Raw genomic sequence first — 24,504 nt, 5'->3', positions numbered from 1 at the left:
CTGTCATTCGTCGCAGGATTAAACGCGGCATCATATTGTCGATAAATTTTCCATGACACCCGTTTCTCTGATAAATCGCACACTATATTTCATTATGGAAATACCTAACGAAGGGAACGTAATTCATCACTTTCATACTTTCCACGAGGAACTATATTTTGAGGAGCAAATAATATTGAGTTGTCATATTTTTCGATATATCAAAAAATGTGACGTGAAAGAAAAAACAATAGATTTTCAGCTTAACATGAAAAGAAGTTTTCATCTCAAACTATAATAAACTACAAATTTCAAATTACACAAGTTATTTCTTTTCATATGACAAATGTTTATTTTAGAAAATAATTATTGTTAAGGCTGTTCTATTATAAACGCGCGGAATGTTCGATACAGTAAGTTAGATAAGACATATTCAATAGAAATGCCAATAGAACTAGCGATCTAACGCTAGTAAATCAGTTCCGTGTTTGATCGTGAATCGATATCAAAGAATCGCGTTTATCTACTATCTTCGCGGAAATGGTGAAAAATCGACGATCGTACGTCACGATAAATATAGAAAAAGCTGTATTATCTTGATTTCTCAAGAGAAAAGTGTATATATTTTGAGACTTGTTTAACGATTAAATCTTTCTTTAATAGTATACAATTATACGTCTCCAGAATAGATTACTGTTTTGTCACATTAAAATAAAAATTGCTTAAGTAAGCAAATAAAAAAAGTTAAAAATAATTGAAAAAATTTCTTCAAACAAGTTAACAAATCAAGTGATTTCAACAATAATGCAAGTGTGGAATTAATTAATAAATATTTTATAGGTAGAAGAAAATAAAAAGTTCTAAAATAAATCAATATAACAGAGTAAAAAAGTATATTTAATCGTTGCAAGTAACTATTGAAAAATAAAAACGTTTTAATAATTTCTAATTTCATGTTAAATATAACATGGCTCATTTACATTTTATTTCGTTAATTTTATTTTCGATAATTTATTCGCTTGGTTTAATGAATAATAAATGTTGATACTTTATTTTAAAAAGCAAAAAGAAAATAGTAAAGCAGATTCCTTCAAGGAGGCTTACAGAGGATGAAGAAGGTCAATGAGTAATCTTTCACTTTTCAAAATATAATATCTAAATTTATTGCTCTTTCGAAAGGGATTGGCTGCTCCTTGCAGGACAGAAACGCGAGCAGCCTTATTCGTCACGTCAAACCTATGAGTTACAAATACGCTGTAAAAAAAGTATAAACAAAGGTGAAAAAAAAATCTTTCGAAAAAAAAACGTATAGATACTACAACAAAGTCGATACTGCGTACGGGCACTCTGGCGAGAGAAGTATATGAATTAATAGTCATGGAATGGTTTTCGGTAAAGCGGCAAGGAAAGCGGATTATCCTTACGAGTAATGAAGGACTTGCGAAATGAAGTCGCGTAGCCGCGCAGCTAAATCCGCGAGTGCGTGGTGATTGAACAGTTTCGCGTAACCCAAAATTTATCTGCTAAATGTGAAACAACGTCGGAATTGTACGTCAGTACACATTTAGGTTGCAATTGTAAATGCTCGTGTATTTGTTTAAGTAAAGCGAAATTTTCACTCCTAGAATCAAATTGTATCTTGGACCATTGTATTGTTACTTATTTATATACGGTAGGAGGAACGTCTATTATTTTAAATACTTCGTTGAATTAACTTACCGTGTTAAATTAATTAATCACGACATTAAAACTAAATATTACGCTAATACTATGCTAGTACGTGATTTTTATAAATAATAAAGTTTTATCTGTACAAAAAAAAATAAATAGCAAAGAGAGATTCTACGAATCCAAAACTACAATTTTGATTCCAGGTGCGACAGCTTTCACTATTCAATATAAAATAAAAATAAAAAAAAAACAAAAAACATAATTACGAATCTTGGCTTGAAATCTTGAGTCATTGGATTTATAAGATAAATGTCAAGAGACCGTGACCGTTTCAAGACTTCCGGATCTTCTGTCACAAAATTTCGAAACTGATTTCTTTGATCAGAAAACCAATCATCTACCTAGCGAATATTGCACTTCGCGAAAATTCAATTGCTGCGCGCCTCGCCTCGCGCGATTAACAATGGAAATAATATGTCGTAATGATGATCGTCGCAACGAAGTTATGATCGATGCAAAGAAAATCGCATTGTTAAGTATCTGTCGTGCTGGACGTTCCTAATGAACCATATAATCGCAATAACGCGCCAATGAGATTATAAGTCAGAAACCCGCTTTCACGGCGTACGTTTAACGCTAAAAGGCACCTCATTTCCGTTATCCAATGTGCAATTTAAATCCACTAGAAAAATTGTTGAAGATCGTTGCTTAGATTATCATAATTGATTAGCGTATTATTATTTTAGCGTTAAACCTGCGTCAAATGCAAGTGGTTCTCGCGCTGCCCGAAATTATTGCGCAACTGAAATATGAATAAGACGATATCTTCATTAATAGAACACGCATTCTTATTTCTTTTTTTGTGCGCATATCTTTTGCGTTTTGCGCGATAATTCCCGAGCGTTATAGCTTAGAAAATAGTAGATTGTGCAATGTTTCGTAAACAAAAACTTGTCGCAAGCCACGGTCGAAATTTTAGGGATTGAAATTTAATATTCAGAAAGGTAAATTAATTTTCTTCCCGAGGAAAACTAATACTTTCAAAAATATAAATCGGTAAAATAATAATTTTACATCTCATCCCTAAGATTTTAGAAACGGTTTATAAATTGCGATTTAAAAAAAAAGGGAAAATCTAATAGACATTTAATTGACACATCTTTGTACACATCACCAGCGAAGATGTAACTTAAACGCGAGGACCACTTGCGCGGGCTGACGTTATTACTCATCACCGTAGAACAACGAAAATATCACCTTATGCGCTAATAAGGCCTGTGCTTTAGGTGTTCGGTTAAGTTGCGTTCTCATTCTACGTCGCATGTGTTGCACTAAACAGCGGATGTGCCGCGATTAACGCGTGGATCAAACTGGATCGTGGATTATATTGCCGTTCAATCTGATCAACTCGATTAATATGGATGACACGTGAAGAGAAATATGCGTAAAGTGTTCAATGTAAAAAAAATACACTGACATTCGGACGGTCGTTCCTTCTAGCTGCGAACGCGCGGCGCGAATGCGGGAGCCTGGAAAATATCTTGAACTAGCTAACTTCGCTCGCTCATTACACGTGATAACGCGCATCGCCGTGTATGCAAGCGGTAATGTTCGGACACACGTTCGAAAGTCCCTTAAAAAGTAAAATCGGTGCGTCCTGCGTAAAACGCTCGGTTACCGTTACTAATTTGTACCTTGAATTAAAAAAAAAAAAAAAAAAAGTGCTAACGTAAAAATCGTACGAGAGACGAGATGTCTCTTCTTGCCTTTTTTGGGTGTGCTTTCCTGGAAGAGAATCGGACGACGCGGATGCTTGGTAATCTCAGCACGCTCCCCCAAGCGGGATTTATCGGGGTCGGATTTTCGAGTGGATATTCTCGGACCATTAAGTGATCGGTCTCACAAATCTCTGAAAATTATCAGAGTCTCCCGTGTCCCGGAGTCCCCGTTCGGCGAGGAACCCTGCTCCAAGATCTCATATCTACAAAGCTTCGGACCTTTAAATATCCGACGCGGATATTTCTGCACCGCAGCGATCGTGTATGCGCGAGTCTCGCGCGTTTTTTTCGCGAGATGGGGAAATCATTACAGAGAGACAAGATTAAACGAAGCGTTATTTAGCTCAGGTACGGAGGAATTCATTTATCGCTCTCCGCTGCGGGCCTTCAGATATTATTTTTCTCCCCTTCTTTTTTAACACGCAAAATTAATTTTACGTTACGTCCCGTCTGAGCAAACTGAACGTCCACGGCAGGAGGCAAAAAAAAAAATAAACTCTGAATATTCATCGCGCGAAAAAAATGACGCCAATTTGATATTTTCCAGATTGAATTAACATCGCGTTACTTTCCACTGGTACGGAAATGGAGAAACGGTAAACGCGCAAAACGATATATAAAGAACGACGATTAGACCAGTCCGTATCCAATAATTCTTGTCGTCGTATCTCGTTCTGCGAGCACGTGGACTGCAGTGAAGAGATCACTTTGCGGTGTGGAATCAAACGGGAATTGTGACAAACTGTCACGTGTACGCGTTTAAGAATCTTGATTCTTAAATTCTAATCCGGACATTTCTCATATTTTTATTGCGTAAATACTTAAATAACTATTTGCAATAATCACTGGTATGAATCATCCATTGATCATTACGTATACGATACGCACGAAATAAATAGAATACCACGTAACGGAGTCGCGCGATCTTAAAGTCGAAGTCGTCGCGAAGGAAACGAGACGTCGCAGGAGGATCGATGAGCGGTCTTGCGTTTTCGCAGAACCTCATTGTTACACGCGTCGTTTGCATAAATAGAAAAATTAAAAGGACGCTCCATTTGTAATTATCGATGCGCGAAAATCACAATTGAGAACAACAAAGTGGGAAAAGTCGTGGCATGTCTCGCGATAAGACAAATATAAGACACGAGGAGTCACGTATATATCCGACACGGATTTAAAGACCCGTACTACGTGGCTCACGTATTTCCGCCGTATACGACCGCGAAAAATGTACGTGCGTTCAGAACATCGCTAGATTTCGTCCGCGTGGATGAGAGAAACCTTTCGCATCAATTGTTCACCCTCGACACGCGTAAAGAACGCTAGGGAATGTGTCTGAACCTTCGATTTCTCAAGGCCAGCGGAATTCGTATCCGCAGGTTGAGAATTACAATTTGGTCTTCGAAGATATCTCGTGAAGAAATCGGATGTATAGGAACTCGAGTGTTCTTGGATTTTATGTGATTTGGAGTCGCGGTGAGGAAGCGTTGAGACCAGAACACTTGTAAAACTCAAACTTCACGTGAAGTTGAAGTTTCCGCGAGCTGCGGACCCTTCGAAATTCGATCTCAATGTTTTTAACTTTGATTTGGAACTTGAGATCTGGCGTGAACGTTCTGGAAACCGAGAGAAATCTCGAATCCTCTTAACTCTACTTACAGTTTCTACTCTCCACTTTAAATAGTTGAATCAAAATACGATCGCAGCACTTTCTCGACCGTAGCGGAATTCTTGAACTCATCAGTCCCTCGAGATTCGATAGAAAATTGTTGTCAGCAAGCTCTCGTTATCGCGGGAGCGACGAAATTCACCTTTGGGGAATGGTCAATGTGTCCCACGGAGGGAGGCTAATAAACTCAGGGAATTCGGCGGAGAACGAATTTCGCGATCGATTACTTCCGGTATCCTCGATACTGCGACGAGTCGTCCCTTTACGCGAGGTCGAACGGAAAGATCGCGTTTCTCCGATTGAAAGAAATATTTCTAAGGAGGGGCAGGAGCGAGGGACGGCGAAATAAAATATTAAGAACGGATCAAAGGCGCGGGGATGGATTATCTCTCGAGTCGCTTGAATTATTTTACATATATCCTGCGATACGGGTGCAGACCAGTCTATAACCTGAGTCAATGATCAAATCTTAAGGAGAGTATCGTACAGGAAAATCATCTTTCCGGTGTCTGTCGTGTGTACGTGTTTGTACCTCCGGTTGGTCATCTTGTCGATGAAGCTCTTTGTCTCCGCCTCGCTGTGATGGGGACTCCACCGTATCGACAATATCGATATTCTTATGACGTCCCATGGGATGGTGTCGAGTACCTGCGATAATTTTCAATCGCCCTTACGACAAGCCCTTACGATACTTATTACCGGCTTTATATTTTTATAAACCTTTTAATCGATCGCAATTCTGAAGCTTACACATGCGTCCCGAGAGTAAAATTTTTCGTTTTATAATCGAAAAACGCGGTAAATATTTTTGGCGCGTGTATAAAGAATTAAAATCTTGAGATAATCATCTGCATTCGTTCTTTTTGAATAAAAATAAAAAATGTAGCAAAGGTATGCGTAAAATATATAGTTTTATATATATTCTTTAAACGAGCAAATAAATATAAATTATAATTTTAAAAAGTATTGCAAAAAGTTATGTTTCGAGGCCGCTAAATTATTGAAATTATATATTATAAATAAAGATAAACCTGGCCATCGGGAGCGTCGGGACTGTCCAGATTTAGGTAATCCAAGGTCGTGGCGTTGTACGCTAACAGAACGCTGTAGAGAGGAAAGCACTTGAGTCTAGCGGTGGGAAAATCATTGTCCGACGACACGAGACTGTTAGGACCATCACCCAGCTTGGTGACCTGAACCTCCGACTCCTGATGGTACTTTATCTGCAATACCGTGTACGTGAGATGTGTACTCTCTTATCAGGTTCAATTAATTCATCATCCTTCCCCGCTGACGATCTCACCCCTTTCTTACCTCTTTGGTATCCGTGTCCGTGCTGAGACAGGCGTGGAGGACTCTCGATCGCGGATGTCTGGTGCTCCGCTGAGCCTCGAAGAAACTCTTGGGCTCGGTAAGTATAAGAACACCTCGCCAGCTCAGAGTGGACTCCAGCCAGGCGGTACTAGAAATCGCGCCTATCTGGAAAAAAAAAAGAAAAAAAACGATGACACCTAGAGGTGATTGGTGACAAATCGCGGGGCCCGCGAATCGTGACAGGGCGGTAAATTAGCGCCGGTCTAATTCTCGCTCCCAACTAACAAGATGAATTGGATAGAGCGCGGAGAGATATCGAAGCTCATCTATCTCGTTCACCTATTTTTAACCGGTAGCGTGCTGACGGCGATCCGCTACTTTTGCGTGTTTCGCCAATATTACGGTATACTATCGTGGGCGATAAAGAATTGTTAGCGCGGCCTGTGCGATATCTAAAGCAGACTTTCAAGACTGTTGAGGCACCGGTATACTTAGCTCTAATTTTAATCCCAAAACACGATAAGAGATGCGAGAAAGAGGATGTAATGCAAAAGAGCATGAATTTTCATTCAAAGAGATTTTTTATGATTAAAAGTATGATTAAAAAATCAAAATGCTTTAATCTGTTTCAAAATTATATTAAATATTATTTAAAACAAAACTAATATTATATTAAAATTTCGAGTCGATTGATTATAACTTCTAAAAAGATAAACGTTTGAATTTTACTTTTTATCATGTTACTTTTTAAAATAGTTTGATTATACATAAAAATCATATCAATAGTTAGAGCAAACCTTATTGTATATCGATGGAAAAGTTCAACTTTATTCACCACATAGTTTTTGTGTAAAAATAAAAAACTGATAAAAATATTTCTACGAATTAAAGATGATTATTAATGAAATAAAAAGAAATATAATGGAAAATTTAACAACGTTGAAAAATGATTAAAAAAATTGTTACAAAGATATTAATTAAAACTAATCTGTTACAAGGTTCTAGATAAGCATTTATTTAAAACCAATAATGGAATCAAAATACATGCTAAAACTCCAACAATAATTATGTTTAATAACGTAAGTCACTTTTTTCTGGGATCTATATCGATCCCAAGAAAAATCCTTTACCTTCGTGCTTTTTCAAAAATACAGTCATGAAAAATTTCATATCACGTATTGTATCTTGCATCCTCAAAAATTCACCAAAGCCAATATTATTACATAAAATTACCTACAAATGTTTGTCTTCCAAGCTTCTGCAATGCTTCAAAAGGATGTTTCAAAATTGCCAATTTTAATTTCAATTTTAAAGAACGAGTTTATATTATTTTCCTACAGAAAATTTCATAGAGGATCATCATTTGCTGCAACTTTGTAGATAATTATAAATATCTCAATAATTAAAACTAAAATTGAAATTTGAAAAGGCACTTAAAGTGTATAACAAAACGTGCGGTTATTTAATTTAATTATGAGAACTTGCCTCGCGGAAACCTTATCATCCTCATCCTTGTACTTTGAAAATTGTCGATACCCCGACCTTTTAATTAATGAAAGATCGCAAAAATTGATCGAGAATTCTGTCGGTAATTAAGAATTTTAGAACATTCCGCGTCACGCGGACCATTCTTCACCGTCCGTAAACCGCGAGTTTCGCGAACAAAGAGATATTACGTCGACACATAGAAAGGATGAGGCTCTCAATGTGCGCAACGGTGACACGTGGAACATTAATCACGCTCTCAGGTTTAAAACGAAAGATCTCTCACCCTGCTGATGTACTCGGCGTAGATACCCTCTCGCTTGCTCTGTGACAAGGTGGCCACGTACTTCTCCTCCGACGTTTGATTGGCGTTCAACGGATCCTGATGAGTCGTCGGTTTCAGATGCACCTGTCGTATGTACGCGACCAATTGTGGATTGTCCATCTCAACACTATCGAGCACATAGTCCCTGGTCATGTTCGCGTCAAACGCCTGTCTTCTGTAACGGAACGTCCGCTTTAAGCTACAGCAGTGGTGTTCAATCTTGCATAATCTGGAGCTCGATCGTGTAATCCTCTCGCAGTAAAAAAGAAGCGAGGAATATAAATTTCCACACGAACTCACCGAAACCCGATCACTTCTACGGTAAATTGCGAGTCGCCTGCGATAGGATTTCACAGTGCGAGATACACGTGAGATTTGAAGTAATTAAAAGTGCAATGTGAGAAACTTCGATAATGAGGTCTGCCCGTAGTGTCAAACATTTTATAAAAGCTTAAAATAGATTTCTTTCGTTGTTCGAGAGATGATTACAAGAATCGTTACCGCGCCCTTACAGAATCTTTTTAGAAATGAGAACAAGCTTGGTCAAAAATTAAAAAAGTAAAAAAAAACATTTCAAATGACGTTAAAATAAATTTTAAAAATCCAGTTTTTCTTAATTAAAAAAAAAAAAATTAATTCAACGCAGGAAAATTAAACAATTTACCTCATAGCCACTTCCTCGCTCCACATGAGAAGCAAAACCATAGCGGTGGAAAAGGCGACGAGAAAGGCCAGGCAGGGGGCCACTCTCCTCAACCAGGTCCTTTTGTAATTGGCGAACGACGTGCCGGTCAGCGTAGGCCCTGCAGGCGATGGTAGACCTCCGTTTGATGAAGGTGTCCCTGCGGGAGCCATTCTGTGGAAACAACGAACGTGTAAACACGTGCTGCATGCAAATCACGGAAAAAAAGAGACATCCGTGATGAAATGTAACTTCGACGGCTTTTGACATTTCAAGAATTCTCGATCTTAATTTTTCAAAGGTGTTTTTAATACCAGAAGTTTGACAAGCTATGTAAAATTTCTATAATTCTTTAATAACATTAGATCAAATTTTACGACTGTCAAACAATGCAGCACGTGAAATTTTTTAAATTCTTCTAATTTTCCATTTAACTCTAGCTAAGAAATATATAAAAGAATTAGTTTTTTGGGGCTGACAGTAGGTCTATTAAACTTGCGGTTGTTTATGAATCTTATTGCTATTAAAATTGACTTAATAAAATAAACTTAGCTTCATTCTTTTTTATAGGAGTTATGCCATTTTGGTTCCTTAAAATAAATTAGTGCTTTTTAGTCTACGTAAATTAAATCTTGCAGAATCAGCGTCAGTTAGATTTCGACGTTAGCTTCAGAGTCAAGAAAGAATTGGAGCTAAGAAAATTAAAATGTTATCCTGAGTAAACGACTATTATTGAAAGGATATAAATTGATAAGTTAGTAGTCAACAAAATTTTTTGCCTTGTAATTAACATATAGAAAAGAGGTGTAATAAAAGTTCAAAAAAATATTTAAAAAACTAGAATAATTTCTTTAAATCACTTTTAAAAAAGATTCGAAAGGATGCCTACGAAAGAAATTGCATTCAGACAGATTGATCTCCTCGGAGATCCTTGTAAACATGCGCAACAATGCATGCACGGTACGCATGAGTCACCCTGCACTTTCTAACCAGCATTTTTACATTCACGTCCAAGTGAATGCACGCTTAAGGATTCGAGACAAAGGATGACCCTCATGGATCAGATTGTAATTCGTTTATTATCTATCACTCGTCACTCCATGGAAGCTATCTCATCAAAGAGAAATTTACTTTTTCCCGATGGTCTTGTTTTCGACATATATTTTTACTATACGGGATGAGGCAACAATTATTATCACCTTAAATATCTTGAATTAAACAACATGTAAATTGAAAAAATAATGCTAATTGTCACGTGCAATTACATTTTTTCTTAAAGCAACTATATGATGGATTTTTTTTACATCGATCGATTCATTTCGATATTCTGCACATAAAAATATTAGATGTATAAATCAATTGAGTTTTTTTTTATAAAATTCTTATTTTATAAAATAAATTTGTTCACAAAACACACCAAATAGATTTAATGTTTGAAATAATTTCCATTATTTTCGATGATTCTGGATGGTCAAGATAATACTACAAAAGTTTTGAAGCATTCTTTGCTCGGACGATTTGTAAAATTTTTTGTTTTGATTGTTCAGATGTTTCCAAAGTCAAATTTATCGAGCATCTGATAAGTACCCTGGCGGAAAAAAAACTTTACAGTTTTGAGGCCATAAAGTTTTTAAAACTTTTACGATCCTTTTTCATTGTCTTAAAATCAGCCAGATGTTGGGACAACCGTAACTTGACATGGGCTAGGTCTCGAATAAACTCTACATTGAGGAAAATTTCCCAGTCCAAAGCATAGATGATATCTTTCATCTTCCTCGAGTGCATGACCGAATATTATTATTAAATAAAATTTCCATTCAAAAGCATTACATACAACACGGAACATTCTAGCAATGTTACAACTTCGCATCAATGTTTCTGCAATGTCGCTGCAATATTGCTGAAATATATTGCGTTTCAAGCGGTATCAAAAAAATGCTTGTGTCAAACAAAAAATTTATTCGCAGAGGATTAAAATACAAATATGAATAGTTTACGAGATATTTTGTATTGCGTGTTAAAAATGTCAGAATAAAGTATAAAATATCTCGTAGACTACTGATACCTCTGAATACGCTTTTATATGCAGAATAATTATAGAATCATATTATGTAAAAGAAGTCACATAATTCAATTTAAAAAAATAAAGGTGACCTTTAGATCTTCGAAGCTATTCGAAGCACTTGGAAAAAAAAGCGTCTCATCGCACAGACGACCGTTTCTGTATCATGTAATTCCTGTTAAAATTTTCTTTTACTCTCATAGTATCAAATGCAATTTAAAGTTGTAATAGTTATTGACTATCGTGTAGATTACATTTGTATTGTATTTTTAATTTATTCCATTCTGTCCAAGTTTAACAGAAAAATACATATAAAAAGAGGATATTATTTTTTTATATTTTTATTCTATAAATTACTGTAAATTAATTAATTGTTTATTATTTATTTTATAAAATTGCCATCTCAGTTAAATAAAATATTCTCTCTCTTTCTTCCTCTCGCATTAATTTTAGAAAAACATTCTAATTCAAACAATAAAGAGACCACTTCGAATCGATGATGGTATCTTCTCTCATCAGAATTTACAGAAACAGTTTCTTGGCGTACACGCGCTGGATAAAGTCAGTGTGTTGCGCCATGCGGAACAATGTCGAATCCGTTATTTGTCTCACGCTGTTAAAGCAAGGTTCGCCAGAGATACAAACTTCGCGTCAACTTCGTGTATCGCGAGGTTCGCCACTAATTCACTGCGAAACTTTTAGCGCAGACAAAGCAAGGTGGGCGAGGTGCGCTCGCTTCATCAAATTTACTTATCCAAATTGAGACAGGTCGTCGCTATCGATGTTCCGTCGCGCAAAACTTTCTCTCTCGTATTAATCAGTACAAAGTCAGTCCGCGTCTTTCAAAGGGAGAGGTGTGTCGAAATGTCAACAGTTTACGAGTTATTGAAAATAAACGGTCTCTCGGAACATTGCGTTTCGAACAACTACAGCCGCCTCCTCCGCGTTTACAATCTCGGGCGCGAATCTTGCTTCTCTCGACGGAACTTTCATTATATTCCAGATTTGTCACACGCATTTACGTTTCGCGAGTTCGAATGTTCGCGCACGAGGCGTTCGGTCGAATCGTCGACGAGATTAAAACGGACTCGCTAAAGGAGAACCCATTATAAATGAAGCTAAGCTTCATCGCGTACATCCCGGTACGTTATTCGTCGGTGTTTACTCACTTCATTTTCGTTCAGCTTCCGCCCGTGCTCTCTTATCCGTAAAATCGGGAAACTCGGGAGACCATTTGTTAGATATCACCCACGACACACTATTCACTCTTTCGCTTCACGTGCGAGCGCTCGTCATCCCCCGCGCGCGAGGTTCGATCGAGGGTGATCGCAACTTCCTTGCTCCGATATTCCTCGATACGACACGCGACACTTGTCCCGCGAATCGCGTCACGTATCGCGCGCGGCGACAATATTTGGCTAATACCGCCGGCTAAATGTCGTGTCACGTGGGCTCGACCTTCGCGGCATGTTGTCGTCGTCGGTGTTGTGTTGCCTCGGTGTCAGATCATTTCCCCGCGCACACGTTCCGCTTCTCTTCTTCTTCCGAGAGAGAGAGAGAGAGAGGCACGCTGCAGCGGGAAGATACCTCTCTCTTTCTTTCTCTCCTGACGAGCGTCGGCGGGAGAGTGAGATCAATCGAAGCCGAAGTTCGCTTCTCCGCGATTCCTTTGTTTTCGCGGTCGTTTGTTGCGGGGTTTGTTATGTAACGAATCGAATATCCGGTGCAGTCTCTTTCTCTCTCTCTCTCTTTGTCGATTGAGTCTCGAGACGTGTCCCTCGATGTAGCCGTGTCTATGGAATTTTCGAGATACATTCGAGTGAGCACCTTTCTCCAAAGTAAATCGAGTGACTTGCAAATCATTAAAGTAGAGCTACTACTGGTGGAAGAAAGAGAGAGCTTCTCCTGCTCAGCGCGACTTGTAGCAATTTTTCGGTTAAATCCGATTAGACGATCATTGGATCCTCAAGATATAGCTAAGCTTCCCTTCAATTGCTTCACTTGTGCTCCTCGCGAAAAAATCAAGTCTTCGAGAAGCTTGAAAATGACTTTGCCTGATTGGTTCTGAAGTTCTCCTTGGACGCAGGACCACCAAGTGCTTCAACGAAACGTTCACTGCGAAAATCCCACATTCGTGCCTTCGCTCTTCTTTCCCTCCTTGAATACGTGTTTTTTTTATCTTTTTTTTTTTTATTACACGGCTGTCCCCTCGGAGGATCCTCCTTGCGCTTCTCGACGTAGCTGGATTTTTATAGAACCGAGTCCTTGAAGTAGTTATTCACCGTCAGTTATTCCCTTCGCCGGATTTCTCTCCCCTGATCTCTTTCTCTCTCCCACGTATCTGTTGCAACGATATCGCTTCGAAGATCTTCCACGTGTTCCTCAGAGCACGAGCGGGATCGGCATTTCTCGGAATATATCCGACGAATCGACCGCTTTCCCCTCATTCGGCTGCGCGAACGGAAGTCGGATCGTCGAAGGATGATCGATTTCACCGCGGAATCAATCGATGCGAACGCGAAGCGATCCCGTCCCGCGAAGAATTCCACGCCGACCGACGAATTTCTTTCGTCTCCGAGGGTTCCCCCTCTCGGAATGCACTCAGGACCACTGTCGAGGGGACTCCCCGGCGAATTCCCGACGGATAGAGGGGAGCCGACGGCACAGACGGCGACGGGATCTCGTATCGGCTTGCTCACTGCCGGCGCGATTCGCTTCGTCTGTCTCCTCGGTCGCCGACTTCTTCGCCGACCGACATCGAATTACATATATATGTGTATATATATGTATATATCGATTCGAGCGAGAGACGACAACGACCGTACGCGAAAGACGGGCGACGGGCGACGGGCGACGAGCGGGAACAAAGAGACAGACGGGAGACGCCGAGGTCGCGGCGCGGCGCGACGCGACAGACGAGCGTTCCGCACGCTTGTGGCGGTCGCCGAGCCGAGAAAGCGCGTGTCGTGTATTATGGTCGAATGTCGCATTGCAGCGGCGACGTCGGCGGCGACGGCGGCGGCAGCGGCGGCGGTGGTGGCACACATGATGAAGCCCTCCGCCGTCGCCGTCGCCGCCGCCGCATCTGTCGTCGCCCGTCCTCGTCGCACTCGCGTCTGACTTCGTTCTTTGCGTTTCTTCACCCGGGACTTCTGTTCGCGTCAATGTCGATGGACCCCGGTACGCGACAGACGGCGAGCGTGGCGCACGCCGAAAGGGCCGATTAAGGAGACCGTGAGGCGTCATTAGGCGAAAGATCACCTGTTATTCGCAGAACGAAAGTCGCCAATACTGGCACCCCATTTTGTTTTTGGACATTTCTTAAACGAAAGCTAAAAATAAAACTTTATAAATAAATACAAATTAGAAAGTGTCTTCCGTAAGATGGCATAGTAGGTTTTATGATACTACTTCGAATTTTCTAATAATTAACGATTTTGTAATGTAATCCAAAGAGAACGTCTAAAATTGACCTTACGGGGCAGTAATAGCAGAATTCAGACACAGCCCCGTAGAAAAGCAATTAACTTTATAAAATAAATTTTAATAAACTAATAAAATATTTTACCTTGAATATTAATACATAAGAAAATATTATATTTTCTTATGTATTAAACAACAAAGTTTATAAAATTAAAAGACTATAATTGAACCTTCCTACTTTATACGTTTTTTTTTAGCACCTTATTGTGGTATCCTCATCCGACGAGGATTTTTTTTTGTTACCGTGCTGATATATCGGCCACGTGTACGTACAGGGTATTGGAATTTTCGATCCGAGTTTCCATTACTTCGGAATATCGCGATGTTCGGAAATGACGGCTATTGGCCTCGCGTCGTTAACTCGAAAAAAAAAAAAAATTGGCGAACGCGAATTCGCCTCCTGGTCTCGATTGGAGGTAATAGCGCGCACCGATGCGCACAAATTGATCTAAAATCGTGCGCGTGGTAAAACACATGAGTTCGATCCGACTCGATGCAATTATGTTATGCAGCACGAGCGGCGTAAGTCATTGTATCGGCAGAATTTCTGCTGGATAGTTCTAGCGATCAAAATGCCTGTAGGCCGCGATTTACCTAAATACTCGAGTACTTTGGTAAATTGATGCACGATGGTTCTCTTGCAGAGTTCACCAGTGCGTGCGTACCAGTGCATTCAACCGAATTCGCCACGGGCATAGCCGGCGGATTTGCTGAAAGATAAAATATCATGTGAAGCTAGCAAACTGATAGGTTTATTTAGCTTCCAGCACGCTATCTTCATCACTCTCATTTAACGCGGTCGCTCGGTATAAATTGTACGTGTGTTCGGAATGTGGCGAAGATAATTTCGCAAAGTTTTCTGAAAATAGCAGAGGACTTTTTCGATGAGCGGTTATTAAAAAAAAATAAAAATAAAGAATGGTATCTCTTTCGCTTAAATATGATATTGACCAATAATTTTTCGATGTTTATAAAAAATTTTCAAAGTAAACAATTTGGCTTAATCGAATTTGCATTTACATTACGCAACTTGTGGAAAATTAGCGTACATTTTCTTTTTGTAAAGAATATATTTGCTATCGAAATTAAATTGAAGTTTGAGCGAAGTTTCGATATCTGTTTATGCATGCAATCAATTGTATTATTTATATTGTTGGAAGTTTGAAAACGATTCCATTTCTAATCATTTCTTGCTTAAAATGTTGCTTGAAAATAATCACCGCCGGTTCTTTTAATTTCTACTCTATCTGGCGAATCGCAAGAGAAAGTACGAAAGAGCTGCGCTCTATATATAGTACAGAATTTGCTAATAGCGCTACAACGTGATACGATGTTTACAATCGTAAGATATTTGCGTAATGTATAATTTCAACGAGATATGTTACCTTTCACATCAAGCGTTTTCTAATTATACTTAAGATAGCGATAACTTATCTCGTCGAATTACTAACGACGAGGTGATTCACCTTCGTTACTTCGCACATTTATCGAAAATTTATGTCTGTCTGAAGGGCACACACAACTCGAATTAATTTCGACTTACTGTGATGAAAATTTCGTTCATATTAAAAACGAACCTGCTCCGAAATGCTGGAAATGGTAATTCTGAATCGTGGGTACAGCGAATCATTCTTCCACTAATTTTTACGCGGACTTGCGTGAACCACATTGCACGCGCACTAACACTGGCGGTCCGTTTCAGGTCGCTTTAGTGCGGAGCACGGGATATCCATCAGCTCGAGGAAAAGATCGTGCGGGGAAATCTTTAACTAACTGACGTCCTTAACTGCGCTGCCTTTTATCTCCGTAGCTGCCAGGACACCTGGGCAGCGGACCTCCCCGTATCTTTTCATTATTGACCAATTATGCACGACGGTTTGCGTAGACACGTTTTTTTTTTTTTGTCAGATCGTATGCGTGCGGCTCTTTTTCCGCGTACCTGAACCCGCAGCCGTATCCTCTCGCGTCAGTCAGGATCGGAGCATCGTCCACGCAAACAGGTTTCCCTCTCGGCGGCGCTTGCTCCTGCTAGCGCGAATTCACCGCTCCCTGCGGTGGCCCCGAGGACGGGCGAGCGAGATCCGCTCGTGATGACTCGACCCACTGACGACGGAGTCGCACTGCCACGGTGTTTATGACAACTGCGCGGATGATGACACGCGAGAGTACCCACCGAGAGGAAGTTCTTTCTCTCTCTTCCCCTCTCTCTCTCCTCGCCCGTCTCCCGCTGGCCTCCTCTCCTCGCCTCCCACGCGGAGCTCTCACGCGGAGAACCTCCGCGTAACCCGAAGCGGAGGGACGAAGAGAAAGACAGAGACGAGATACGTTGCGATTTGCTCGCGTGACGTTTAGCCGCGCGATGGCACCTGAACGGCCAACTAACTTGCCCAAGAAGAAGCACAGCCAACGTACTACCGCTGTGCCCTGGGCTCGTGGCGAGTAGACTGCCTCGACTGCCCTCCAGCACCTGGAACCCAAGCGCCTGACGCTGGTCGTTCGCCGAGTACAATGCCTCCTATATCGGGTGTCCTTCTTTAAAACACCGCCTACCTCCGTCCTCAACTATCCCCTTCAAGCCAACGAGGCCGCCTCTCTCTTTCTCTCTCTCTCGCTTTTACGAGGACACTCCGCTCTCCTAGCCAGGTAGTAGCCAGTGATTCTCATCTTAGGTGAATGGTACCGATCGCTTTCAGGGCTGAGTGTAGTCGCGGTGTTTATGGGGAACTCGACGGGCCTCTCTCGGAAACCGTCTGAGAATTCGCCGTGACTTCTTTTTATCTAGAACCTTTGATATTTCTAATCAAGGAATTGTTTATCGACGAATGGATGTTTGTTATGAAAGAAATATACTGCCGATTATTTAAACACGCGTATTATCTTTCACGTTTTTAATTAAACGTTTTCATAATTCTTTCGGATTCTGTTTCATTTTTATAAATGTTAAAGTTATGCTTATGACAAAGTTTAAAGTATTATAACATTATAACAAAATAAGTAAGACGTTAACGTGGATAGCGTAATCCTTTTAGCTTGCATTATTTTCAAAGATTTCTAGTAAAGAGAATGTAGGTCAGCTTTTTCACAAAACATGCCGCGATTTGCATTTTTATTTATTTCTTTTCGTAAATGTACTTGTCAGATGGAAAGCTGGCGCAGTTGAAAATTGCGTGAGGCAGAATTGTAAAGAGATACGCAAAATGGAAATACAAAATAGCTCATTTTCAACTGACACACCCGAATACATATGCAAATGCATGCTCTACCATCTCAATGTTTAAAACAGACAATTCTCTGGAAGACTTTCTCTCTCTCTCTTTCTTTGTTTACATATAATATTGTGATTTAATTTCTAACTTTTGCCGCTCATATCTGAGTTTCCACGCTTATCGAAACTAGTGTAGTGTTACCAGGATCTTTTGCAGAATAAACTTTGAAACTTAACGCGCAGGAACTTGCGTGAATACGTAACAGAGTGGATGGATTCTACGTTTGATAAAATATTCAGTTTTCGAATTATTAATGAAGCCGATAACATATTTTATATATCGGAAAAAGTCGCACAGTGTGCCATTCCCTCAATATAACTGGGCAAAATCATTTCTATTTGGTTATAGCAAATATTCTGTATTATTCCTTCGTTTTATGCGATCTTTTTATGTGCGTATTATATATACTATTTTTAAATGCGAAGAAAGATTTTGAAAAGATATATATTTTTAACTAAAAGAATTTTAACAATTATATTATAAATTATATTTATTGTTCATAACACTTGAATAATGCAGTTTTATTTGGATTTTTTTATTTCCAAAATTTTTAAACAAAAGTATAAATATTTAAAATAATAATGTCTATTTATATTTTATAATATTTACAAACAAATCTCGGTGTTTTTCAATTTTGAAGTTAAACACTTTACTATTTCATATTAACTTTTGTTTCACCAAAACATCTACAAAAGCTTAAAATGCGGAAATGATTAAAACTTTATTTTACTTTGTGTTCGAACCTAACAAACATTACAACATAATTAATTTAGCTGGACAAAAGTATTGCATTTAGTTGCAAATATTTTACACTGTTATTTAATTTTAAAGTTATTTATCATTGTACTACTTTAAATTTAAACTGTGAATTTTGGGGAAAAATATTTATATTTATATTTTTAAAAAATGTATAGAATGATAAGTAAGATTTATTGTATATAGGGTGTCCGGTAAGATCGGAACTAAACTTATACAATATATTAAATGAGTTATAACTAATAAAAAGTTATAAATGTTGAAAGATTTTTATCATTTATTACAATAATTATGTATAATAAATATTCGAAAAATATTGTAAAGAATTTGACAGTCATTAATTCGACGAATGGAAGATTAGATTCTTGCAAAAAGAAAAATTATCGAGCATTTATTATAATTATTGTAACAATTGATAATAATCTTTGAAAGGTTTATAACTTTTCAGTAAAGCATTTTCGGACATGTGTTTATATGAAGTTTATTTTTCATCTACTCGACTTTATTAACACGTTATACAACTTTAGCTCCGATCTTTGCAGTTACTCTGCGTATAACATAAGTAATGGTAAAGCAAATGAATAACGCAAGATATGTGCGCATCACTAATTGTAAGTAGAAATACTTTTTGTCCAGCTTGATTAGACAAATTGCGCGCTGTGCGTCGGCGTGTTCGCTTTATCAAAAGAAGTACGACTGCGCGCGGTTGTTTCGGACGGTGGCTAAAATTAGCGCGAAACAGCGTAAAAAGCCCCGTTAACTTCGAAAGCCGGACATCACTACCAGCTCGGCCAGCCGGCTGCATGTTATTGATCCCGTAAGTTGCGCCCTTTGTATCGCGGAAACATCGTCACTGAAGTGGACAAAGGCGGCCGGTGGCGTGCGCGATTCCTTGATCAATGCGAAATGAGAATTTTAATTTTAGACTCTGGTGGCGTTTTAGAGGTGAAGTTCACTCGTGCATTTGCGCAGACGTTGTTGTATCTGTCAAGAAGAGCCTATATAACTTTCGGCAATTTCCAGACTTCGACACTTCATCGTGTAACGTGTGAAAATGTAACATCGGTCGACACGTTTATCAGATATTCATTGTACTATTACTCTGAGATAAAAGTTGTCAACTCTACTAAAGTTCTACAACTTCCAATATTTATGTATTTAAATTACGGGTAAATAAATAAATATTTTAATTGAAAAATCTAGTTACAAGGTGACGCGTTTAGTCGAGCTAACAACTTTTTCCCCCTCTTTCAACGTATATTTATAAAGTTTATAATTAATATACGTTTGCGTCCGTCAAATCGTAGCCACTTGTTATAAATGAGAGATTTGACGGACCGCGTAAAATTGTGTCGATAAATAGACGTCCTCGTCTGTCTCCCATTTGCGTGACGTTTCCTGTATTGCGATGATAAATTCTAAATACGACGACCTTGGCGACGCGTTTGCATTTGGCGTATCGAATTTTCACGAGGGCGGCCATCGAAGGTGGACGCTTATGGATCGCGCTCATAATTCAAGAGGCCGGCGGCGGCAGGACGGCGCGGCGCGGCATGGCGATAGGAAGGCGAGCATTTTTTATTTAAGAGCTCAGCGCGGAATAACGAGATCGTCTTTCCGTGAAAGGTGGAAGGAACATCCCCCCCCTCGCTCGTGCAACGACATGGAGAACAAAACGAATGGACGCCGATAACGAGCGGCAGAAGAAAAGAGTGGAAACGGCGCGACAGCGACGTAACAACGGGACGACGATGCGACGTGCGTACAGCCTTCGGGATTTGATGGAAATAATCCGAGAAAATCCGCGCGCATAGAAAAAGGATGTACTCGAAATAAACGTGCACCCGTCGTCGTGGAATCTGCGTTATATTTTATTACGGGAAGCGGGATGTGTCTCACAGAGGCTGCGACTAGTGTGAATACCAAGAAGTCCATTTAGAATTTTAAATATTTCATTGATCTGACAATTAATAGATAATCCCAAATCGCTGTTAATTTTTTATTTCTTATTACTTTTCGTTTAATTTTTACGAGATACGTGATTTAATCGGTTTAAACGAATACGTCAGCTTTTGTTTTCGAAATACCGATTCTCTGGAAATAAAAAATGAAATTTTATTTCAACTTAATTTGTCTGCATATTTAATAAAAATTTAAACGATTATGAAATTTTTCTGTAAGATCGTGAGACAATGCGCTTGTTACGCAACACGTTGCCAGGAACAACTTTTATGCTTTCTCTTCTCGATTTACTGACAGATTTTATGTCCTCTCGTTGTGTGCGCAGAATTATGCAGATGTGTATAACGCGGAATGTAAATGCGCCGCATAAAATTTATAACGTGCGATGGTTTTGTAGAGATTAGCGTTTTATCGACATTGATTCGTGCATATTAAGCGGCGATGACAACGTTTGCGATTGTAAAATCAGATAATCAAAGTTTATTCGGCCAAATGATCAAATAACATTAACGATTCCACAATAACGATTCGACGAGCTATTTGTCAGCTCATCTCGTGATGTTATCATTCTCGTTGGACGCGACACTTGCAGAAGTGTCGGATTAATATTAATAACTTTAATAATTAACTAGAAAGAGCGTCGTTAAAAAAAGTGTAGCTAATGTTCTTCGCCTGGAAAAATCCTTATTAACTTTGAGGAAAAAACGGATTTTTTGCGGTTTTTCTCTTGCCATATTTTTCTGAGTTTTTCATTTAATAGCATTACTTTTATTATCCTCTACGTTAATGGTTTTAAGGTTTCCTTCACATTTAAGAGCTCTAATAAGTAACTCATCAATAAAGCCCGCTATCATGGCAATTTATCAGATTTGTGTTAAAGTTTATAAGTAAATTTCTTTCTGTAAAGCTAATGAAACTGAACGCTAATTTAAAAAAGAAGCCACGTAAAATGGCACTGGTAATGTAATTTCATTGAATGGAGAATGATTGTATCGTACATGTGTACATAGAATAAAATTAATATTAAATCAACAATTCATTGTTTCATATATAAGCAAGAATATAAAATCTTCTTAAAAGAATTTTATAATCTTGAACGTACATAACTTGCTTACATGAAGAAATAAAAATCTTCATGTAAGAAACAAATTCTTCATGTAAGCAAGTTATGTGTGCTTAAGATATCAAATTCCTTCAAGACTTTATACTCTTGCTTATACATGAAAATATAATTTTTGATTTGATAATAATTCTTTTTCCTTGTATTATAAGTTGCGCGTCTGTATTTTAGGCAGGAAAAAAAATTTACAAACGAAATTTTTAGCGCAAGGATAGTGCAGTTGTACTTCATTTGTAATAAAAATAAAAAAAATATATAAATAATAATCTGTGTAGTATCTCATTATCACAGTCCCTTTTTTCTGTATTCGAGAAAAGAAAATGGAGAAAGGTCCGGTATTTTTCGCGACTGAATATTTCCGGAAAATTAAGAGTAGCAGTTGTATCATTCCGTGTCTCCACATTGTCTTACATCGCGTACGAGGCACGCGCTCGACGGAGGCAGATGGCACGAATTCAGTGACATTGAGAAAACAGACCGGCCCGCGGCCCGTCCGTCACCCTTCGCAGCCACGAGTACAGCTGCGTCTCCGAGGGCACGGAGTAACGCTACGACGACGTATGCTCTCTGAAAGTCGACAGAATTTACGTAGTAAGATTTTATGGTAGCTTGTGCCAGGGCAGAAGCCATTTAGATACGTCGGCTAAAAGGGTCCAAGTGTTTATCTTATATCTGTTACCCCCGCTCGTTTTACCGCCCTCGCGCACATAATATTCCTACACCATATTCCGCATCGCTTCTCGTGCAAAGTAAATAAATTACGTAGAGTGTGTGCCGTACACATATATATATATTTTGAATATTTACACGGTACCCTTCGCCTCTCTACGCCGTCTTATTTTCACGTATCACCACTCGACTTTCGAGAATGTATCGTGCACACAAAGAACCGGCTCTTCCGAATATTCTCCTTCGCCTCTGTCTCTCATTTCCCTTACGTCGTATCTTTATAATCCGTTTCTCAAACGCTGTAAGCACCGAGCACGAGTTATGCAAAGCGCCGGCTGCTCCGAATACTTAAATTATTCCGTTTCTCTTACATCGCATATATATATATAATATGTATATGCTTGAAGATATATAAATATATATCTTTATACATCTTTCGATTCTCGAAAATCGATGAGATCGCGCCAAGCGGTTATTCTGCATATTTATCGCGCTTCACATCTCATTCCTCATCCCCTAGCTCTCTCCTCGCACACGCGTTCATTTTCAAGAACGTAGTGCGAAAGTGCCAGTGGTTATCCAACGTCTTTACGTTCCCGTTTCTTATTCCTCTCTCGTTCGTAAAGTTTGGCGAGCCTCGAGATAGGCGAATTACACCGAGTGCCGTGGCGTCCTCCCTATGTACTTCACCCCTCGTTCTAGGACCACCTCTCACCCTCCGTACCCTCGTCCACCCGTATATCCCCTCGTGCACATGGCACGCGGCTTCGCGGCGCGAACCCGGTGTCGGGCGCAGACGCGCGGCGACCGTTGCGCGATCCCCAGCACCGTTTCGAAACACGCCGGCTGTCGAGGAACGCTCATCAGCGGCGCACTCGTGCGCCGACCGCGACCGCGAACGCGGCACCGGATCCTCTCCTCGCTCCGGAACGCTCCGGAAAGCGCGCGCGGTGGACCGCGTGATCGAAGGGTTTCCCTCTATTCCCTTCGGTGTGCCCCGAGTGTGACCTAACCAGAAGGTGCCGGCTGAGAATCGGCTTCGCGACTGAAGCAATCACGCGCGGCGGGACTCGGTCGAGCTAGATACCCGACGCGGGAAATGTTTTCAGTGTTGTAATCGTGCTGACCGAAGCTGAAAGTCGCTCGATGCTGGAGAAGACATATTGGTATTTTAACGAGAACGGTTGATGTCTTTTAGAATAAGCATTTTCGCTGGAGCGTATACCGATTGTCATTTCTGTTTCTGACATCTCTATTTTATCATTTTATCTCATTTTTTTTTATTTTTCCCGTTCGCACTTATACCGCTTTGAAATTGCTTTTCCGCTATGATACCGAATATCTTCGGGACAATTGTCCGTCGTTGTACTTCAACATTTTGTTCTGTCTAAATAACAGCCAAAGAGAGAATTTCCGTGTAGTTTCATACTGCACAGATTTCAATTGCACGAGTTGCATGATTAATGCATCAAAAGGTGATGTGTTTAGGAAATCACTCGCGACTTCGTTGCACGTGTTACGTTAGTAGATGAATGTCCAACAGTTTGATTGTTTCATCCGAAAGCATTGTCGGTGTTATGTGTTACGTGCAAATGTTTATTGTACAATATAACAGGAGTATTATTAATAATTTCCTTGTTAATTATGGATTCTCCAATAAATGGGGAATTAAAGGTTGTGTATTAAACTATTAATTGGAAATTAAGTATTTGTCATCTTTTTAAATTATAGTAAAAAAAACTATAAATATGTAAATGTGACGACACGAATAATATAGACAATTGAGAGCTAGGTCCAACGATGTGTTATGTGGAAATGTTTATTATACAATATAACAGGAGCATTATCAATAATTTCTCTGTTAATTATGGATTCTCCAATAAATGGGAAATCGAAGGTTGTGTATTAAATGATTTATTGGAAATTAAGTATTTGTTGCCATCTTTTGAAATTGTAGTAAAGGAAAATATATGAAGATACAAATAATATAAGCAATTGAGAGCTAGGCTTGATCATATTTTCTTGTATAATTTTATATACATTTTCAAATTTACGAAACTGCGCGCCAAATAAATTTTTGGTCTTAAAATACAGTTCTAAGCTAAACAAGAAGTAGTAATATTACGTTATTAAATTGAAAGTCAATTTAATAATAAATGCTGCTAAGAAACATTTAATATGGCAGTGATGTCAATAAGAATACTTTCCCTTAAAAAGTTCTGAAGAATTTATTGCGAGAAAAAGATACCTCAGCCAGGGAAAATGTGTATAAAATTTGAAAAT

At 39.1% G+C, this 24,504-nt stretch overlaps 2 protein-coding genes across 5 annotated transcripts in view; one reads left to right on the top strand and one right to left on the bottom strand.

Annotated features, from left to right (window-relative positions):
- Positions 1–1,117: 1,117 nt before the first annotated feature.
- On the bottom strand, positions 1,118–16,933 carry LOC105197061 (protein Star). 4 transcript variants are annotated; one of them, XM_011163277.3, is made up of 6 exons: positions 16,388–16,933; positions 8,886–9,077; positions 8,183–8,396; positions 6,412–6,576; positions 6,129–6,320; positions 1,118–5,745 (listed from the first exon to the last, which is right to left on the bottom strand). In XM_011163277.3, exons 2-6 carry the CDS (start codon positions 9,074–9,076, stop codon positions 5,560–5,562), a joined length of 948 nt encoding a protein of 315 aa, XP_011161579.2. In that variant the 5' UTR covers position 9,077; positions 16,388–16,933; the 3' UTR covers positions 1,118–5,559. The 4 variants fall into 4 exon arrangements, with proteins under 4 accessions (XP_011161579.2, XP_025992900.2, XP_025992899.2 ...); XM_026137115.2 differs by lacking the exon at positions 16,388–16,933 and adding an exon at positions 16,026–16,349 and having other exon boundaries at positions 8,183–8,393; XM_026137114.2 differs by lacking the exon at positions 16,388–16,933 and adding an exon at positions 16,026–16,347.
- A 6,090-nt stretch (positions 16,934–23,023) lies between these two features.
- Positions 23,024–24,504, top strand: part of LOC105197060 (serine/threonine-protein kinase 32A) — a 29,007-nt gene continuing 27,526 nt past the window's right edge. Inside the window, exon 1 of the mRNA XM_011163274.3 lies at positions 23,024–23,387. The gene's annotated coding sequence lies outside the window, so the exon portion shown is untranslated. The remainder of the gene's footprint in view (positions 23,388–24,504) is intronic.

The sequence above is a fragment of the Solenopsis invicta genome, chromosome 10 (assembly GCF_016802725.1).
Source record: "Solenopsis invicta isolate M01_SB chromosome 10, UNIL_Sinv_3.0, whole genome shotgun sequence".
Classification (NCBI taxonomy): Eukaryota; Metazoa; Arthropoda; class Insecta; order Hymenoptera; family Formicidae; genus Solenopsis; species Solenopsis invicta.
Note: the sequence above shows the minus strand (reverse complement) of the source record. Positions and strands in the feature narration are given on the sequence as shown.

Bases quoted from the DNA above. Each gene is read 5' to 3' on its own strand.
- LOC105197061 (XM_026137114.2), bottom strand. From the start codon at position 16,117: ATGTGGTTCACGCAAGTCCGCGTAAAAATTAGTGGAAGAATGATTCGC. The intron at 6,577-8,182 runs GTGAGAGATCTT...TTTTTTTTCCAG, and splicing joins ACGCCGAGTACATCAGCAGG to ATAGGCGCGATTTCTAGTAC. The intron at 5,746-6,128 runs GTTTATCTTTAT...AAATTATCGCAG, and splicing joins CCGACGCTCCCGATGGCCAG to GTACTCGACACCATCCCATG.